The sequence below is a fragment of the Scomber japonicus genome, chromosome 16 (genome assembly GCF_027409825.1).
Source record: "Scomber japonicus isolate fScoJap1 chromosome 16, fScoJap1.pri, whole genome shotgun sequence".
Lineage (NCBI taxonomy): Eukaryota > Metazoa > Chordata > Actinopteri > Scombriformes > Scombridae > Scomber > Scomber japonicus.
The window spans coordinates 9546985-9566458 of NC_070593.1; the positions used below are offsets into that span (position 1 = coordinate 9546985).

At 39.5% G+C, this 19474-nt stretch overlaps 1 protein-coding gene across 1 annotated transcript in view; it reads right to left on the reverse strand.

Moving 5' to 3' along the window:
* Window positions 1–212: 212 nt before the first annotated feature.
* Window positions 213–19474, reverse strand: part of LOC128375069 (putative Polycomb group protein ASXL3) — a 46767-nt gene continuing 27505 nt past the window's right edge. The window contains exons 20-29 of the mRNA XM_053335318.1: window positions 18033–18157; window positions 7464–7554; window positions 6264–6352; window positions 5313–5426; window positions 3376–3472; window positions 3024–3044; window positions 1488–1647; window positions 1252–1341; window positions 1099–1162; window positions 213–267 (exon numbers count right to left, since the gene is read on the reverse strand). Coding sequence (XP_053191293.1) covers window positions 213–267; window positions 1099–1162; window positions 1252–1341; window positions 1488–1647; window positions 3024–3044; window positions 3376–3472; window positions 5313–5426; window positions 6264–6352; window positions 7464–7554; window positions 18033–18157 — 906 coding nt within the window. The remainder of the gene's footprint in view (window positions 268–1098; window positions 1163–1251; window positions 1342–1487; window positions 1648–3023; window positions 3045–3375; window positions 3473–5312; window positions 5427–6263; window positions 6353–7463; window positions 7555–18032; window positions 18158–19474) is intronic.

The window sequence follows — 19474 nt, forward strand, 5'->3', positions numbered from 1 at the left end:
ATCATTGGGTAATTACAGCAGTTTTTGTATTCAGGACAACATACACACTCGCTAATTAGACACATCTTGCTACCTGCAAGGTGTCAAGAAACGTTTTTTTCACATAGTGAAATCCTGTTAGATTACAGCATGCATTACTCTACGTGCTAATGCCAGGGGGTTGTTGTTGTTGTTGTTGTTACTGATTCTTCCCAGGTGATGACTGTATGTCCTTACAGGATGGAGTGGTGTTCACTTTCCCTCAGTGCTTGTGTACTCTCATTGTGCCTGAATAAACACACATAAAAGCATATTAGTGCTGCTGACAGCCTGTACAGTCTGGATGTATGACTGATTTGAAGTATAAATCATTCCTGTGGCTTTGTGCCATGTTGTCTTGCTACTTTTGAATGGAAGGTTGCAGCAGCAGTCCATTAAACATAAAAAGCCTAACAAGTATTTTATTGGCTGGTAAATGTGTCATGCAAATATTTAGCTGCAGTCAACTGTTTTAAACCCTCAAAGGAAAAAAAACCCCAACAACAATGTAGTCATTATTAGCTCTAGGTATTTCTCTAGTTGCAGAGCATAAATGTACTTCAGGCAACTTAATTTTTAAGTTGATTGAAATTGGTACATAGGGAAGAAGAGAGCGGCTGTGGTTGCAGTTTTTTAATTTTATCCCATTAACACAAGAAAATGAGATAATTACCCATGGTATATCCACGGGTTAATTATCTCATTCTCTCAAGATAACAACACTTGTTTTTCTTCTTTCTTTTTTTTGAGATAACGGAATAATTAACCCAAGAAAACAGGCCAAAATAAAACGATTGCAATTACGTCCGTTTTCTGCTTCTGTAGTACGTGTTATATATTATGAATTAATAATAATTCCTACTTTTTGTTGCTCATTTTGCTTTAGCTGACAAAAGAAAGGAAATATTTCATTTCATTTTATGTGAATGGCCAATCCTTAAGATCAAGACTAATAACTGTACTCTGTTTTTGAGAGGCATACTGTATGTGGTATGACTATATAGCTAACTGGCTCTGAAAGATTACATTTGGACACTATTAGCAATTAATAAAGTAATAATAATAATAATAATGTACCACTTAGACTTACCTCTGTCCCCACCATTCCTCATGTTGGTCTCTTCTTCCTCTGCCCCATCATCCACTTTAAAAAATAAAACCACAGTTTTTAGTGCAGATGTTTTTGGATAAAGATTCATGAAACAAAGCATGCACCATATGTTATAGACTAACCTGAGTGGAGCTCTTTCACCAGTGATGACATGGTGTTTGTGATTGAGTCAGCAGCAACTAATAGATCATTCCGAAGATTTCTAGGTACACCTAGGAAACAGAGAAGTTTCCAGACCACATTTAACACATGCGATTATTAGTCTTGCAATATCAGCATGTAAAGATACAACACGGGCCACAGCAGTCACTAATCATTATGTATTTCTGAACAGGTTTCACACTGTGAGCAGACTCACCCTGAGCAAAGGCCTCCAGCACGTCCCCTCCCACCCCTGCCAGGCAGTCCTGCGGAGTGTGAGTTGGGGTGGACCCAGCCGAGGTGGAGCGTATGGGCATGGGCATGGAGCAGCCTGCACCGTGACTGGGGGAAGAATGAGGGGAGCCTCCAGACTGGGACTGCAACATACAACCACCCGTGAAAGTTACCGTACCTTCAGAACATTTTCAACATTAAGCAACTACTGTATGTATGCCATTAAACAGTTTGAGTTCAGTTCAGAAAAAATTCAGTTCTTTATTGCTTGTCAAACTAAAGCTTCATTTTACCTGGTAAAGTCATGTGAATGCAAAAGATTGCAAATTATTTAAACTGATGTTTAGTCCAATTAAAAACTACTTGTATTACCAGTCTCAGGATTAGAGTCAGTGATGCTGCACTGCAACAACGAAACAGTAATTTCCCCAACCTTTTAAGGAAACTCATAATAATTTGAGGAAGTTGGTTTTGAGACATGTTTATGAATCAGGCACAATCTTGGTTTGCATCTTCAAATAAATACAATATCGCCAAAACAATGAGCAGCATACATTATTGATAGATATGTGAGTGTGACGGGTGCAAAGACACTAGTAGACTGGTGTTATCAGGCATCTTCTCATTGGTGCAGAGTTCGTGAATAACATGCCATATTTGGTTATTTTCCATGTTTCATGAATCTGGGCGTCGGATACAGAAAGAAACTTAAATCCAGCTAATCTCTACATCAACAAAGCCAATTGTGAAGCAACTGCGTTTCAGTGGAAGATGCTGCATTGCAATCACAGATTGCAGCTTTAGGAAGAGATGACCTCTTTGGTTCTAAAGGTGACTTTTATTAAAACAAACACAGACACAGATGTGACCAAAAGAACTTAATCCTTACAGGGAGAACAAACAAAAACAATGGTTTAAAGGCAAGAAAACTTCTGGTAATCCTACACTGGCTGGCTTTACTTTATGTCTCTATAGTACACCTTTACTGCATTGAGGGGGTAATGAGAAACATGTGTGGGTGAACGGCCGTGGCCTGTGCTGAGTCTGGAGCTATATCTCACAGAGAAAGGATCACTGTGTGTCTCTGGGACTGGTGCAGGCCCAGGACGATGGCTCTGAGCCAGACAGCAGATGGCCAGCCAGACTGCAGTCACATTAGACAGGAGGTTGTTAGCGCCGATGAAAGGAACAGGTCCCTGACATTTGGGCTGAGAAAAACACAGTTCTCTCAACTTGTTTGGACCACAGACCTGCGCAACCTGGTTTTAAAGACTGTGTCGCAGTCTGTGGCTAGCAAGGAAGTGCTTGGATATGCTGGATTGGATGGCTAGATCAGTATAACCCAGTTAGACAGTGGAATCCTATTATCTTTCCTAACACGCTTCTCTAAATGAATTATAAAAACTTCCTTAAATCACATCTGTGTGAAGGCGGGGCAGTTTACTGAAGTAGTCTTACAGTAAGTGCTGCGACTAGAGCCAGGTACTGAGCCTTACAAACTGAATTAAAGGCAACTTACAGCCTGCTTCTGCTCCTCATCCTATCAGCCAGCAAAGGTAAGCAGAAAGAGAGAGCAAGAAGAGTGAGAGCAACAGAATTAAAGCAGTGAAAGAGGAAGAAAGGGATTTTTGCATGCATCGCATAGCACATTAACATAACTTAAGATCAGTGCAATGTTTCGATTGTGAAGAATTAAACATGTCCACTTCTCATTTCATCAAACATGCCACCAAGCTTTTAAACCCAGTTGCTGAAGATTACCACTGAAGGAGCCTGTTAAATTCTAATTTTTGTATGCGCCATCATGGTTTACTCCTATTGATTCTGAGGCCTTTTTGTGTAAGAATCTCCGAGAAACAAGTGATACCCACCTTTAGCAGCCTCATGAGTCCCTCCAGCTGCACCATCAGCTCCCGTCTACTCTCCTGCAGGGCCGACATGCGCCTCTCCAACTCATCCTTCCTGTGTCTGTCACAGAAGAAAACAAGACTAGGTCAAAATCTAGTATATGGATGAACTGTGTGTGAAACGCTAAAAGGTTTTTCATTTCAAAAAGATACAAGAAGTGTTGGCATTTGGCCGATCAATGTTGTAACTTCATCACTCAGCCATGCAATATTCAGCCGACCAATGGTGTAACTTCATTGCTCAGCTATGCGGCATTCAACTGACCAATAAAAAGTCTGGACCACCATTGGGCAAATAATTTTTTGATTCTGTTTGAGTTACACATATGATGTCTGTCAATCTGATAATTTTGTAAGTCAATAAATTTGCAATTTGTCATAAGACTTTTGAAATAAAACACTGTGAAAATACATCATTATAAAGACAGCACACCCAAATGTTGCTGAAGTGATGAAACGTGAGTGTTTAGTGCTGGGATGAAGTCACACAAGCAACATGTCTTGATCGTTCTTTCGCTTTCGGTTGATAAAAAGACCAGGAGTCAGTGATAAGAAGAAAGGGAATTTGTTTATGACAAAGGGTCCCATGATAGACAGAGGAAGCGGAGGGGCTTTGGCTCTCTATGGTGTAACTTCATCATTGAGTCAGTCAGTCATTGCATTTGCATTTATGAGGCTGACACTGCCATTGCAATCTGGCCAAAAATGTGGGGATTTATGTTTGCAAAAGTGTTTCCTGTTCATTTTTTTGTGTGTAGAGTGAGCGATTTGTCAACACTGTTTACACGTAGATCTCAAATGGTGACAGTGCTGTTGCAAACTCACAGATGATGCATCTACAGTATGTATAGTGCCATGGAATGTGTGTTATTGTCTTCATCTCATTGTTTTTGAGATCATCTTGAACTAGTATAATGTATATTATAATTGTTGATTATTAACCTGTATCAAAGTAAAAAACTAAATGCCTTTGATATATCTCTGTCACTAGTTCCTTCAACACTCTTGACATCTGACCATCCCAAAGGTGTAAACTCTGGCCTATCATCACCCCCTGGTGTTCACAGGGTGTATTACATTTTGAAAAGCCTGAAAAACTGAAGCAATCTGTCAGCGCAGAGTCCAGTCTTCAGAAACTCACAAACATCTGCAGACTGTCTGCACTGTCTGCTGCACTCCTTATCGAGCAGCTGGATAAAGACAATCACAGAGCAGTATTGCCAGGCTCCAAACACAGTGCACAGACTGTGATGAAATAGTTACTGCTTGACAATATCCTGGTATAAAGCCAGTGATACAGAATCACAAACATTATTCAATGTCAGAAATAATAACTGGTGAAAATGTATCATCCAGTGATATAAACCAATTTATTTTCTAATTAAATTCCTATGTTTTTGTACAAATACTCGTAATTAGTTTCTTCTACCCACAACAATCCCTTAACATACCAATGAGCAAGAGAGAAAAGAAGCTCTGCCTCTGCTCAGTGTGAGGCAAACAATATATAATTAACCAGCACTGAGTAGCTTATAATTTATGTTATAAAATATTAATAGAATATTAAATTTAAATCTTTGTCATGACTGTTGACCTTAAACTTTGCTGATGATTCATTATTTAGGCCAGACCAGACGAATAAAAGGTCGTTCAGGACAACATGTGCAGTAACACTCATGGTGAGTCTCTTCCAAGAACTCAACTCAAGTGTTCCAGCGTACTGCCAGCATGACAAATGTCCATCCTGAATTAGGGAGACATTATTTCTACTGAAAGAATGACTTCAGCTCACATTCAGCAAATACGACAGCCCTAAAGTGATATTGCTACTCGCTTTTCTTAATATGTCAATCTTTCATCTTGTCATTGTGAAGTGCTCTTAGGAAGTGTATTGGCGATACCTGAGGAGTCGCAGTTCAGTCAGCAGTGTAGGGTTCTGCTGGGCCTTTTCTGGTGTCGGTTGAGAGGCCTGCTCGTGCTCCAAACGCAGCCTCTGGATCTCCTGGAGGATCTCCCTGAATTAGGCAGACAGCCAGTGAAGTACTGAGCACTTAAGTTGAAGCAGTAATACCCCAGTGTATAAAAATACTCTACTACTTTCAGAGTGCATAACTATTCATTATTATTATTGCTCCAGTTACTGAAGCAATTTAGTGTTATTTAATGAGTTCATTTTAGAGGAAAACTTTGACATCCTGGGAAATATTTGCTTTTTTGCAGAGGGTTAGTCTCTGCTGGTTGCTGGGCAACCTCATAATAATTTTAGGAATTTACTGCTCCTGGCCAAGAAATAGTTCGGCACATTATCTCCCATAAAACCACAACTTATCTTTTTTTTACACTTCAGTTTCTGGAAGGATTAAACGAAGACAATATAATTTGCTTATCTTGTGCCAGAGCCAGAGCCTGTTTCCAGTCAGTATGCTAAGCTAAACTATCTGGTTCATGCCTGTAGCCTTATGGACAACGGACACGTGAGAGTGGTATCAACCTTACTGAACTAACGTCAACTTTTTCAACCAACTTTTGCTCTTACTATTCTGCACAGTGCTGGGTTGTTAAGTCTGAGACAATGCATCTTATTTAAAAAGCTTATGAAATGTTTCGTATGCTGAATCTTAATCTACTAAATTTAACTACTTAAACTACAGCTGTTGGGTAAATGTAGAGTGCAGTAAAAAATGCAATTTTTCTCTTTGACATGTGGAGGAGTATAAAGTATATAGTGGCTTATGATAAAAAAGTAAGTACCTAAGTACAATACTAGACTGTCAACCAGCAAGCCCACCAATCAGTAAGGAACATAATGAATGTTTCTGATGTACAATTGATGTTTGAAAGATAAATGGTACCTGTTTTTGTTCTCCAGCTCTGCAATCAACTGCCTTTGTTGCTTATTGGCATCAAAGTTGAATCCCAGATCTGTCGGTGGACACTGTTGCTGAAAATAAAATTATCATAGAATGGCATTAACAATGGTAGGTGAGTAAAAGTCAAACATCATCAGCTACTTTCTGAGCACAGTGAACAGTAATGATGCTCTGTTGGAGTCTTATGATGTTCATGCATGCAGGTCATGGCAGCTTTCCTTTGTCCCTTTGTCAGACTGCAAAGTACAAATGCAAATTAAACCAAACTAAAACTACTGTTGGTTCACTTATTCTTAATAATTTCTTGAAAGGAATAGTTTGACGTTGATATGAAGGTACAGCTAGCAGATAGTTTTTAGTTTAGCAAAAGGTTAGCAAAAAGACTGGAGACAGGTAGGAACAGCTTGCCTGGCTCAGTCACTACCAGCACCTCTAAAGCTCACTAATGAACAAATTATTTCTCATTTGTTTAATCAATACAAAAACAAATGTAAATATGACATGTTGTGGTTTTACAGGGGGTTAATGTGCATGACCATTGCTGGGTGCAGTTACTTCCTGAAGTCATCACTGTAAGGCAACCAGCTTTAGGAACTTCAGGAAGTCACTACTCCTGGCAACCACATAACCCCCCTCGTAAAACCAAGACTTTTTCTCTTCAGTTTTTGTATAGATTAAAAGCTCATATATAACATGTTAATTAGTGAAATTTAGAGCTGTTTGCGGTACATTTGGACAAAGCCAGGCTAGCTGTTCACCCGTTTTCAGTCTTTATGCTAAGCTAAGCTAACCAGCTGCTTGCTGTTGCTTCACACTGAACAGACAGATATGACAGTGGCATCAATCTAATCTAGTCTAACTCTGGACAAGAAAGCAGATTTCCCAAAATGTCAACCTTTTGGCATTTTGCTTGAAAGCATCATGTTTTAAGAAAACAACACTTGCACCTGCTAAGACAGAAGTGCACTTATCTCGCCTTTTTCCTCTTGTCTTACAAAACAATTACCTTCTAAAGCTGAGTATGGCAAAGTTTGACTGGTGTGTGTGAGAATTTTGCACAGAGTGTAAAGTGCAGCCTCAATTCTCCAGCCACAAAGAAGCTGAACAATAACTTGTCAAAGCATTTAATGTGAAATTCAGGTTGACTAAAGCCCATCAAGGGGCGTCCTGCGAGCTACTCACTGTGGAGTTTCCCGCCTCAGCTGCCAAGCGGGCAGCGTAGCGAGCGATGAGGCGGTGCTCTTCATCTAGCCGACTGGGACTCTCCAAGACACTGCACAAAAGTCAAAGACAGGGAGATCCATCACACACACACATACACACCACACACACATACTGAATTCAGCAACACAGTCTCCAATGTCAAAAGCTCTTTTACAAGTAGAAGGATAAGTGTGCACCATCAAAGTGATTATGTAAAATAATTTGCATGACAAAAAACTTTGTTACTGAGGTGACCTTAATATATGACAGCTGGCTTTGACTCCAGTGTTGATAGACAGCCTGAGATAATTGGTCATAACAATGAACTGAGATGAATAAGAGCGAATGCAGCATGCCAAATGAATTTGTGACTTTGCCAATGCCCGTTCTGGCCTTTTCATTGCTGACTGGAAACGTCATAAAGGCATGAAACTTTAAATGATCATGGGCGTGGCATATGGTGAGGACAGATGACAGGACATATGCTGTCTCTTCTCGGCAGGCGGTCTGCAATGAGGAGTGAAGGAGAGCTAAAATGGTGCCGGGCTCTCAGCCTTCCAACAGGATGACTATCTAACTCTGACTGGAGAATGAGTGATGATTAAGGCCATTAAACCCAATCTGGCATCAGACCCACTGCATCAACAACTACAGTCCCTGCAATCTCATATATTCTGCAGACCAGTGATAAAAGCTAAAAAAAAAAAAAAACAACCAAAAATTCAAAGATTCAAAGAAAACATATAAAAAAGAATTCAAAAAGCTGCAAGTGTGTAGACATTAATTTGTCCAGATGCTACAGGACCCAGCTCATGTCAAGGGTTTCCCTACTTCAGTGATGAAATCTTAAAATACTCGGCGGCTCATTCCACTTGCTTCAAGATAGTGTCACTTGACTGAAGAAAATTTAGTTGATCTGCATCAGGATAAAATGAAATTACTCCACTAGCATGTCAAAAAACTTGTTTTTATGGGAAATTTCAAGACTGTCAAGAAATGTCTCTTTTTAAATAATTCACAGGCTTGTCTTCAGGCTAAAGCATAAACAGAGCCTGAGGTTTCTTGTAGGATTATACATTTACACACATGGGAGTTGGCTCAGGAAGCGATGACCCAACCGGGTCATTGCATGTCTGGATTTTTTTTTTCTGCAGGCTATCACTCCCAAATCTTCGGAGTTTGCTTCATTGGGGAGACTCCTGGCACCACCTGATGGTCTGTGTCAGGTTTTGGACAAAGATTCACAAAATGCCTTCAAGCTCTCCTGCATTGGCATCTTTGCCAGGTACTTTTATTTTTGTAACATGTGTAAAGAAATCTCTCAAACACAGTGTTTGAGAAATCTCTCAAACACTGACACCGTTGGGTTTATTTTGGTGAGAGATAAATAGATGATGCTTTTTAAAACTGTGTTTTGACTTTCCTGATGGCGTTTTAACTAAAAGGTCACAGCTTTCAGAGTCCAGACATATGAACTTGTCCAAACTTCCCCAAACATCTGGAGGGATGCATCTTGTTCTTGGCCCTGCAGCAGTCATGTTTACTTGTTGATGTCACTGGACAATGTGGTTTAAGTCAATACCACAATATTATTAACAACAGTTTTTTTTATATTTATATATAGTATATGTAATTTCTTTGTCACTAATGATCATGCATCACTAAGTTCGATTGTCATTCCTTTTTGAAAGATAATAATTTCCATAATGGGATAGTGTTCAAAATTACCTCACATCTTTTCTGTCACTTACATCTTGTAACTTATCCAATTATTACTTTTCCCATATATGTATTGATCTGGCCTGGATTCAGCTTTTTAAATGTTTAAAAACTTTATTATGTGATGTTATTTATGTTATTTATGACTTGTCTTTTATTCATTGTAATTGTCAATTAGTTGTTGTTTGTCTGACTTTGTTGTTTCTGGGATGCTGGCTGTGTGATTATCTGTAATTATCTTGTAATTGTCTGCAATTGTCATCTCAGTAAGAATATCTGATTAAATAATAAATGGCGAATATGCCATATAATATAATCACATTAATGATCATTGCAATGAACTGCGTTCCACTGTAATGTACTGCAACAAACATAACTCGCTAGTTTTTAATGATATCAGAATTTTGTGAAATTGCAAAATATTACCATTATTATCATCACAATTTAGTTCCACTGAAAGTCAATACAAAATTTGACCAAGGTGTTTCTATCTCCCATTTATCACATTATCTATTTTTCAAGAAAAGGCAAAAACCAAGTCAAACAAGCGTAAAAACATTTTTTTGCTAAATTGAAGATGTTTGTCTTTTGTTTCAAATGTCCATCAACTTCTTGTTATGTGAATCATCAAAATGTGCATAAAAATACATTGATGGAAACGCGGCTATATTAAGTTTTTTTTTTAAATTCAGAAAGTAACCATTTAGATTCCCAATATACAGTCAGTTTATCCAAAATAATGTCTATCTGGAAAAATTTTCGCAGCTGTGTGGAGTCACTGGCCATGTGAGTCCAACCGGTCAGGATACATCATGCAGCACGTCACCTGTGTTTTTGTTATTACTCTCATTGCCAAAAGGGGGGAGATATCATTTCAGCACTATAAGTTTAAGGTAGATTATTAATGACATTAAAGATGTTATATGTTATAGTTTAAATATATTATATGTCTGACATAATGACCTACAAACTTCTACACCACCACCAGCAACTTACATCTGGTCGAATCGCAGTTAACTGAACTAAACTCATCAAAGGATTTAAAAAAAAACTTTTGCTGCTGTGGTTCAGCATGACTAACAGGTAATAAATTGTGCGGTGTCTGTTCGCCCTTGGAGGACGGGCGGGTGGTGAGCGACTGTCTGTGTGAGAGAGAGAGCGAGGTGGGAGGGAGCAGATGCCATGTCAGCAGAGCAGACAGTATCAGAGAGCAGACAGTGATGGATGCTGAAAGCACAACACACACACACTTCTTCAAACAATAGTGTGCATTCAGTTTCTGCTCTGGACATCTTAGAGCGAGCTCGCAATCATGAATGTGTTGTATTTTTTCCCCTGACAAAAAAGAGGAATTTGAAAGTGTCACCAAATATAGACGCCACTAGTGCTGCTTCTCAGTTTGGGTCTGTTGAACTGAGGCAGAGCCACAAGGAGCTTTGCATTATTCAGCAGTGGCATATTTGACTCACAGGCCCGTTGTATGAAAGCAGGCATGCATGTTAATTATAACATTAGATTAATATTTACAAATCAGATGTGACACAAAGAGAGGCTAGTAGCAAGTGGACTTCTGTTCGAAGAGCAGCCTCCTTTGCTATTAATTCAACACCTTATCTACCGGTATCCATACTGACACTCAACACAACCTATTTTGGAAGCGTCACGGTGGCTTAATGCACAATTTCTGCCCTAAATATGGCAGCTTTGTAGTTGTTATGCCCCTCCAAGGCAACAGCTTCCACAGTGCATGACATCTTCCCAAAGCAGCTCTGACTCACGGAGCAAAATGTCAAGACAAAGGTTATCAGGCTTCTTCATTACTGCCACAGTGAAACAAACCTCAGGAGAGTGTCGCCTTCCTCTGTACATGCTGCAACACGTGATGTCTTCAACTGACCTCCACGGGTCTGGATGCTCGGCTCCATTTGCCGCCTCGGGCGTCCCTATCTTGTCAGTTCCCTTCAAACCAGCTCTGATCTTGATACTGTCAGCCCTCTGAGAGAACACCACGCTGCATAAAATGTTCATGCCAGGAAGAAATTTAATATACTAATGATTCCGAGCATCTAATCCCCCACCCTACCAAAAAAGTGAGATAATTGCACATGCTTTAAAATTCAGTGCAAAAATCTTGAAAGTAAATGCTTTAACAGATTTCTATGATAAAAATACACATTTTAATATACAGCACTTGATAAGATGGCTTTATGCAATGGACATTTTTTGCAGTGTGTGTTCTGCCCTTCAGCTGCCTCGAGCTTACTGCCTGGACTCCTTGGTGTGCTACTGTAGGATAACTCAGCCCAGAGGAGCAAACATCCACAGACTTCATTCAGGTTCTTTCTGAATTCTCTACAAAAAACCTTTGTCTGGATTTCAATCAAAGATCTGACACAGAACAGGGTGGATATCTCTTTTCTTTTTGTATGCTGGACAGTGGCGTCTCTTCCTTCCAAATATGCCACGGGATGTCCCTGAGCAGTTCCATCTTGCAAACAAATTACTGGAAAGATGTGATAGAGAGATACTGTACGCAAAAGGGACAATCCACCTGGCACAGACCTGCAGGACAGAGTGCAGATACATTATAGCTTTCTCAGAGTGCTCTCCATGATCAAATTCATAACCACAATGGTTCATTACCACTGTAAATAATAATGGAGGTGGCCTTTAACTGAGAGGCGCTAGAAAGAGAGGACAATTAGGCTGCTTTCACGGGCCCTTCGTCTGCTATCTGCTTACTCGATGAGGCTCTAATTCTATCATAATCTATTTGTCAAATCAGCCCTTTAAGTAGGAGTGCTCACATATTCTTCATGACAGCGTAACAAATTTTCCTCTAAAAATACACTCATAAGGGCATGCTGCTCAGATGCAAAATAAATGTGTGTAAAGTGTGAGGAACAAATAACATCTGTACTCTGATTTGCCGCGCTACTCTTTTTATTTCCACGGATGAGAGAGAATCTGTCGCCTATTCGGAAAACAGAGCGAGTTAAAAAAGAACTTGCTTCGCATTTGTGTGTAACTTAAAATGACATTTTGTCACCTTTAAAGAATATGTTAATCACAGAAGTGCATCTAATTCTCTGGAATAATATCTTCAAAATGACACTGTGAGATCATCCCCTGGGGGTGCTTACCTTTTGGTGGGAGTAGGTGCCCCAGAGGACATGAGCATTGTGTCGTTCATGTTGTTGACCACTGGTTTCGGCTGACTAAAAGACAAGATTAGAGGTCTTTAATGCTACACTGCAAGGGCCTGTGGTGCTTGTCACCAGGGAATGGAGTAGAGGGCATTTGCATTTTATTAATAAGCATGAATCAGCGATCCTGACTTCAATTTAATCCAACTGTACAAAAGAGGGCAAGAGGGGAGGCAGGGGGGATCATTATAAACCACTGAGTGTGGAGCACAAAACAGGCAACATGTTGTACTCCAGTTAACTTAAAATTGTTTCGAAATAATTGACTTCTCCGGGAATGGCAATTTAGATGTTTTTAGGGCTGTTAGCTTAAACCTAATTAACATGAGCAAGAGCAACAACAGCAGACAAGAAATCTAATTAAACTTGAAGTCTGTGAAAAACTAGGAAAGGTGACATTGTGGGAGGTAATTTGTGCGAGTAAACAAAGCGATGGGGTCCATCTGGCGGCTGAAATCTGTGGCCCCTGCGAGCTCATCGTAGCCCCAAACCCCAGGACCACAGGGTCTCATTAACAGATCAAAATATCATTCAGGTGCTCTCGGCTTCACACTTCGCCCGGCACAGCAAAGAGCAGCCGCTCACGACAGCACTCAATTTCCATGTCTCTGTAGTTGCATCTCTTCAATCTGCAGAGTATCTCTCTGTATTTATCAGCCTGATTTCATTGTAGCTGACTGTTTTATTTAAAGCACTCATTATCACATAAAAGGCAAAACACTGAACAGCATTGTGTCCTATTATGCTTATTTGTCCAATCAGCATTTCTGGCCAGATAAAACTATTTATATCCACATTGTGAAGAATAATGTTATCAGCATGAGGCATAAGACTCTTTTTTTCTTTCTTTCTTTTTGGTACAGTGCTTTAACAGCACGCATACTTTTCTTCATTATACAGGAACAAATTATTACAGCTCTACTAAACACAAAAACAGAAATCAAAGCAAGAGGAATTGCTTCATTTTGGCTCACTAATTGTATTCAAATCATTTCACAAACCAAAATACATATTCCCTGCATTAATTTGAATGCTCAAGGGGGTTAGTATGTTCTTTTTAAAGAAATACTGCAATTATTTATCAGTTCATACATTTGAAATTCTCCCAGGACTAGCCTAACAGATTCAAAAGAAAGACATGGACTGTCCTACATGACTAATTTATCAGTTGTACAGATTCAATCCTGCTTATTGTTATTTTTCATGCATAAAAAGAATAACAGCAAAAAGAGAAAAAGAAGCAATGTTAACCCTGTCACTACTCAAACCTGCACATGCTGCCTTCTAGTCTCAGTAAAATCCCAGTCCATGTGAAAATTGTTTACTTCTCAGTTAAACACATCAGACACGAGGCATCACTTACCTCTGTGAGGAGAGAAAGCACCTGCCTGGCTGGCAAAATACATCCAACTGCTGCTGTTGCCAGATGCCTAATCTGCCCTCAACTGAGCAGGCGAGCATCTCAATGTACTACACTGCTGCTGTCTCCAAGGAAACTCGGTGGTCACATGACTTTATGACGACGTAGATCCTCTCTCTCTCTTTCTCTCTCTCTCTTACTCTCTCGCTCTTTCTCTCTCTCTCTTCCTCTCTCTCTCTCTCTGTCTCTCTCTAAAACTCTCTGCTCTGTCTCTGTCTTTACACCTCTCTGACACATGAAGATAGAAATTTGAGAAAATGCCATTTTCTCAAATTGCATCAACCACAACCTCTAATAATAATACAAATTCAAAAAACAGCATAAATTTGCTCTCATCCTTTCAGGATGAAAACTAACTGCCCCCTACTGTCTACACCATAATTGTATTTACATATCTTAACTCTTCCCCTAACCTTCAGTGAGTTATATAAGTCTCCAGCTCTTAACAGCTGTCCTCCTATAAATAATCATCAACCCTTTTCGAGTACACCAATATACCTCTTATGGAACAGAAGGGTGCATTAAAAAAGAGCCTCTTATGTAAAAGCATCAGAGTAGCAGTATTTATTTTCATTTGGACCGCGTCCTCTAAGCATTTGGATTAATTCTAACAGACTTATTCACATCAGTGTCTGCAGCCCTGTGGTTCACTCACTGAAGAAATGTTGATTGAGGACACATAGTCCCGTCAGTGAGCCGGCGTCTCAGAGGTCAAACAGGAGTGAATTGACACAACATTTAGGCACAAAGAGATCAAAGCCTGCAATGCGCTAAGCCTCGTGCTACCTGCGTGCGGTGAATGACAATGTACCCCCTTTCCTTGCACTTGGCAGTTGGCAGGGGTACAGGGAAAATTAAGTGCTCACATTCACCTCACACGTTCACCTTATTTCTGACAACAGCCGATGCATGGCTGCCTTCAATCGCCCTCACCCAGCTAAAAATAATACCTAAACATGAAGCATCCTCCCTGCTGGCAACACTCTCCTATTTCCCCGCAAGGCTGTCAGTTCCTCAGCCATAAAAACCCAATGGATCAGGCTCGCAGAAAAGTGAATTACATGCCTGTTCTCGCCATTTTAATGACATTGATGGAATTTGCATTGACCCGCAGAATAAAAAAAGATGTAAAACAGAGGAAGGCATTTAAAAAATGTTAAGGGATTTCTGGGGATTATACAGAGAGTGGAAAATTGGTTGCTAAATATTAAACATGGCACATGGAGAATTTTGACGCTATAGTGCATATTCCACATTAATGCAAAGTACGGTAAGATGCCTATTTTCGACTCTTAGACTATTTTGGTGCTTAAAGTCTTCTGGCAGAAGCGGTACTAAGTCTGAAGGTAAGAAGCCGTATCATAGATTTAAAGTTCCTGAGACAGACGGTGCATCCCAAACCTATAACTCCTCTCCAAAACACAAATCCCCAAGAATCCTGCTGACAGTTTGAGTGGAGGGAAAAATTCACAGCTCAGCTTGGTGTTAGTCTTTGCTTTCAGATGCCAGTAAATACTTCAAAACAGCATCAGAATAGCTACACTTTGTCTGTGGACGATGCGAGGTATTGGACAATTGGGAGACTCATGTCCGTTCGATTTGTAAGTTTTGATCGGACCTGACACCCTACCCTGATTCTGCCATTATTACTCACTCACAGGGGCTTCGTCAGCCTCACACGCACATATACACACCTGAGACACCAGGCTGATGGATGTCTCCTGGTTTACAAGATGAAATAACACCTCTCTACAGACAACGTTCATCAGGACTGGCAACTAATTGAACTAGTTTTAAACTAAAATGGAGAATAAAATTGGAGGCATGGCAGTTTTTCTGTGACTCATTATCTCAGGGATCCAGTTAGAGGGAAGATTTCTGTTGCCAGCAAGGAAATCAACATGGGAATGGTAGGCAGATAATTACTGTATTCACCCACAACTTCTCTGAAATTGACTGTTAAGAAATGGGAATTACTCCATTAGTGCCAGCTTGTCCTTATACTAATGACTAAGAGTGCAGAAGAAGGATTTATAATTGGTATGCTGTAGTTAAAGGAAAAGTTCAATTTTGGGGGGAATTATGCGTATTTACTTTCTTGCTGAGAGTTAGAGGATCGATACCACTCTCAAACATGAGGGAGGTATTGATCTTCTCCTGTACGTTTCGGGAAGAAAGCAAATAAGCGCATTTCCCAAACTGTCAAACTCTTACTTTAAATGTCATAATCTCAAATTATGTGCCCTAAAATCTGCATATTTTCATCTGTGTGTGCACAAATAGACTCACTTTGTACTATTTGGGAATGATCTGACATTAAAAACGGGATAGCTAAATATGGAAGCATTAACTCTGAAAATTTAGAGCAGCAGTCAGTGATGAATACATATTTTGAAAGGTTGTAGGGTTTAAAAAAAACATCTTTTCATAGCACGGTTGATGAGAGGCACGCTACTTTATCACCACACACAAATGAAAACTTAAAGGCTCCAGGAACCAAAGATAGATATTTTTCCATCATCAAAGACAGAGACGTCCCTGTGTGAGAAATAACAATAGACACTCAGAGACATACAAACAAGTCTCAGGGGTCAACAGTCAGATCCATTATCTTAAAAGTCAGTGAACACACACACAGCGCCACCAACCTTGAAATGCCATCTGTGAGAGCATGAAAATGCACTTTGTCCTTTAAAGTCTTATAACAACAAGAAGTTCCTGGAATTACAACCCAAAAACTTTACCTTCACAGGTTTCACAGAGATATAGTATATATGTTCGTATATATAAAATAATGCATCTGTAATTTGAGAGAAAATATACTCAAATAGGACCCTTAGTTCATGGAAAAACCTTTCAGAAAAAAGGAATTACAATGAAAAGCTTTCATTCAATGAAATCCGATATAAGCAAGAGCCCCCAAATTAATTTTCCAGGACAGGACTCAATATTCTCGGGGCCTCCATCATCTCAAATAATCAACATCATAAAAAATAAAAAATAAAAACAACACGGATTACTGCTCACTGAGGGCACTGGATAGGCATAATCCAAAAATAGTTTTAGCCACCAATTTTTTTAAATCAATATTAATCTACTTGTGTGATGTAATTTCATGCTACACAGCCTATACCGCTCAGCATAATCCAATCACCTCATCTCTCAGTTAGAGGAAAACATCCGGGTTGACAGTTGATTCTCCGCGTTGTGATGAATTGTAAATTTATGTAAATGTAAACTTCATCTTAAATGCATAAGTTTGGGCACAATGCAGAAAAATCCTCCTGCCAGTGGGCAGAGCCTCGATGAGAACTGATTCAGAGATGATGGTATCTATTGGGCAGTAAAACAGGAAATCATGTTGATGTATTTATGTTGCGTCTATTTTTCTTGGCATTCACTGAGCTAGTTTCTCCCCCCGTGATGTAGCTCACTATCAATTACTCACTGACACTTGCCAGCAGCAAAAGCATATACAGACAGCTTACTGTAGATTTATGATCGTGACTGGAATATGAAGCAGGATTCTGTTATGAAATGTGCCATGAGAAATGTTGAAAGCTCAAATGAGAAAGTTGTTATTTCTTATGATCCTATTAATGCCATGAACAAGCAAAATCATAAATCACTCTCTAAAATCTGAAACATTATTAGATTTTCTCTTGGTGGAGACCAAAACAGTCAGTCTCCGCATAACGATGATGTGAAAAATATGAAGTGACCCCAGCGATGTGAGCTACTGCGGATGTATCTCGTGGTGGAATTGATTATGGAAATCGCACTATTTTTCAACTGAAATGTAAATGAGTGTGCCAGGTTTAAGACAGCAGCAGAATATAATGCATTTCCTATAATGACTTCCAGGAGCCTCAAAGCCTGGAGTGTGAGATTTATACCATCGTCCCCGTTTCATTGCCAACAGACTGATGAGGACCATTGCGCTGTTAACGGCAGCGGTGGCTGAACCTTAGCGTAGTATATCAGCATTTCCATGTTAGCAAATAATCAAGGTCTTGACATCTTAGCGAGATGGCACTCTATCAGTCATGTGGTGACAGCAAAATGGAAAGATGGAGGCAGTTACATGATGGGAACAGACTATAGATCATTAGCACACTGGGTACTTGTTCATCAACAAATCAGTTGGGTGTCCCTCATTACTGACACAAACGGCGGTAACAAACACCTCAGGAAGAGTCTTACACAGTATGGGTGAGTTCCTGTGGCCTCTCAGCCTGTTCGGGGAACACAGGATGCGGTGGCTCTCCAATGGGGACGCAGCCTAGAGATTTACTGATTGCGTGGCTCAGCTTTTTGGCCGGAGACTTCTGTGAAGAGGATAGGACAAACAGAGTACCTGTCACCTTGAGTATTGTATTCACTGTCATTGAGTCGGAAATATTAGGAACAGTTTTAAGCTGCTTCAGGGGTAATATATATATAACTAGGTCAACAGTTTGTTTACTCTGTCAAAAGTGTGGATCAGCAGTAGTTTGTGCATATTCAGTAAGTGCTTGTGTCTGCTACTTCAGGTGCAGTTCTGGTGGCTGCGGTGCTGTTATACAGAGCCTCAAAACTGCACTGCAATCTGGCAATTATGCTGCTTTCACTTCATATGGGGCGCAGGATAGAGAAGCCAAAGTTTCCCATGCGTACAACATGTGAACGTTCATATCATAAAAAATTGACGTTAGTTGTATGATTGCAGAGTTGGTTTAAAATACTGTGCACTGACAATTTAACACCTCGTCCGTTCATTTTGGGTTTAAGTATACTGAGCAACATATTCTGGCTGATGTGAGACATCCATGTGTGTTTGATTCATAAACAGTTTTCTGGTCATAATTACAACTTTGATGTTCACATAAAATATTTGACTGAAGTCTGAAACAGGCAATTACAATAACTCTGATGTGACATGAATGCAGTATAACTATAACATAAAGTGCCATCACTTCTACAATGGATACATTTTAAAGGTTTTTACACAACTGTTGCCAGGGAAACATATTTTTGATAAACATCATTAAGAAAAATATGAATTGTCTACTCTTGGGGGTATATTTTGCTTTCAAACATAGTAATTAAGTGCCACAAACGCTAGCTACTTCTCACAGTTTAATCAGCTTTTTAATGTGACGACAATATTGAAACAAGCCAGTGAAAACTGCCCCGCAGTCATGTCACAGTAGGAGAAAAAAACATATTCCGGATAGAGTGCAGTCTGAGTCAGTAGTAAATTAATATGTTGAAATGCTTATGAATCATCAGCAATTTTGCACCATCGCTGAGAAGTGTAGAGTCACAAATTGTGACTGTAATAAATATATCAAGCATCATTGCATCTAGGGATTTTAGCAACAAAAAACAAAAACGCTATGAATACTATTTTTATTTTGAGGGGACTCATGGTGATGTTAGTTACTGTGGTCCTCTGTGGTAAGAGCTTCCTGATGACCAGAAATGTATCACAACTGTGTTCATGTTACACTTACTTGTTTTTAATCTATTATATTATTCTATACATTTTACACATTTCTGAAGCATTTTGATGTAAAGCACATTTAGATCACTAGTAATGAAGGATTAAAAGAAATTAAGTAGCCTCTCTTTGTCTATAAACATCATACATTTAACATTTTATA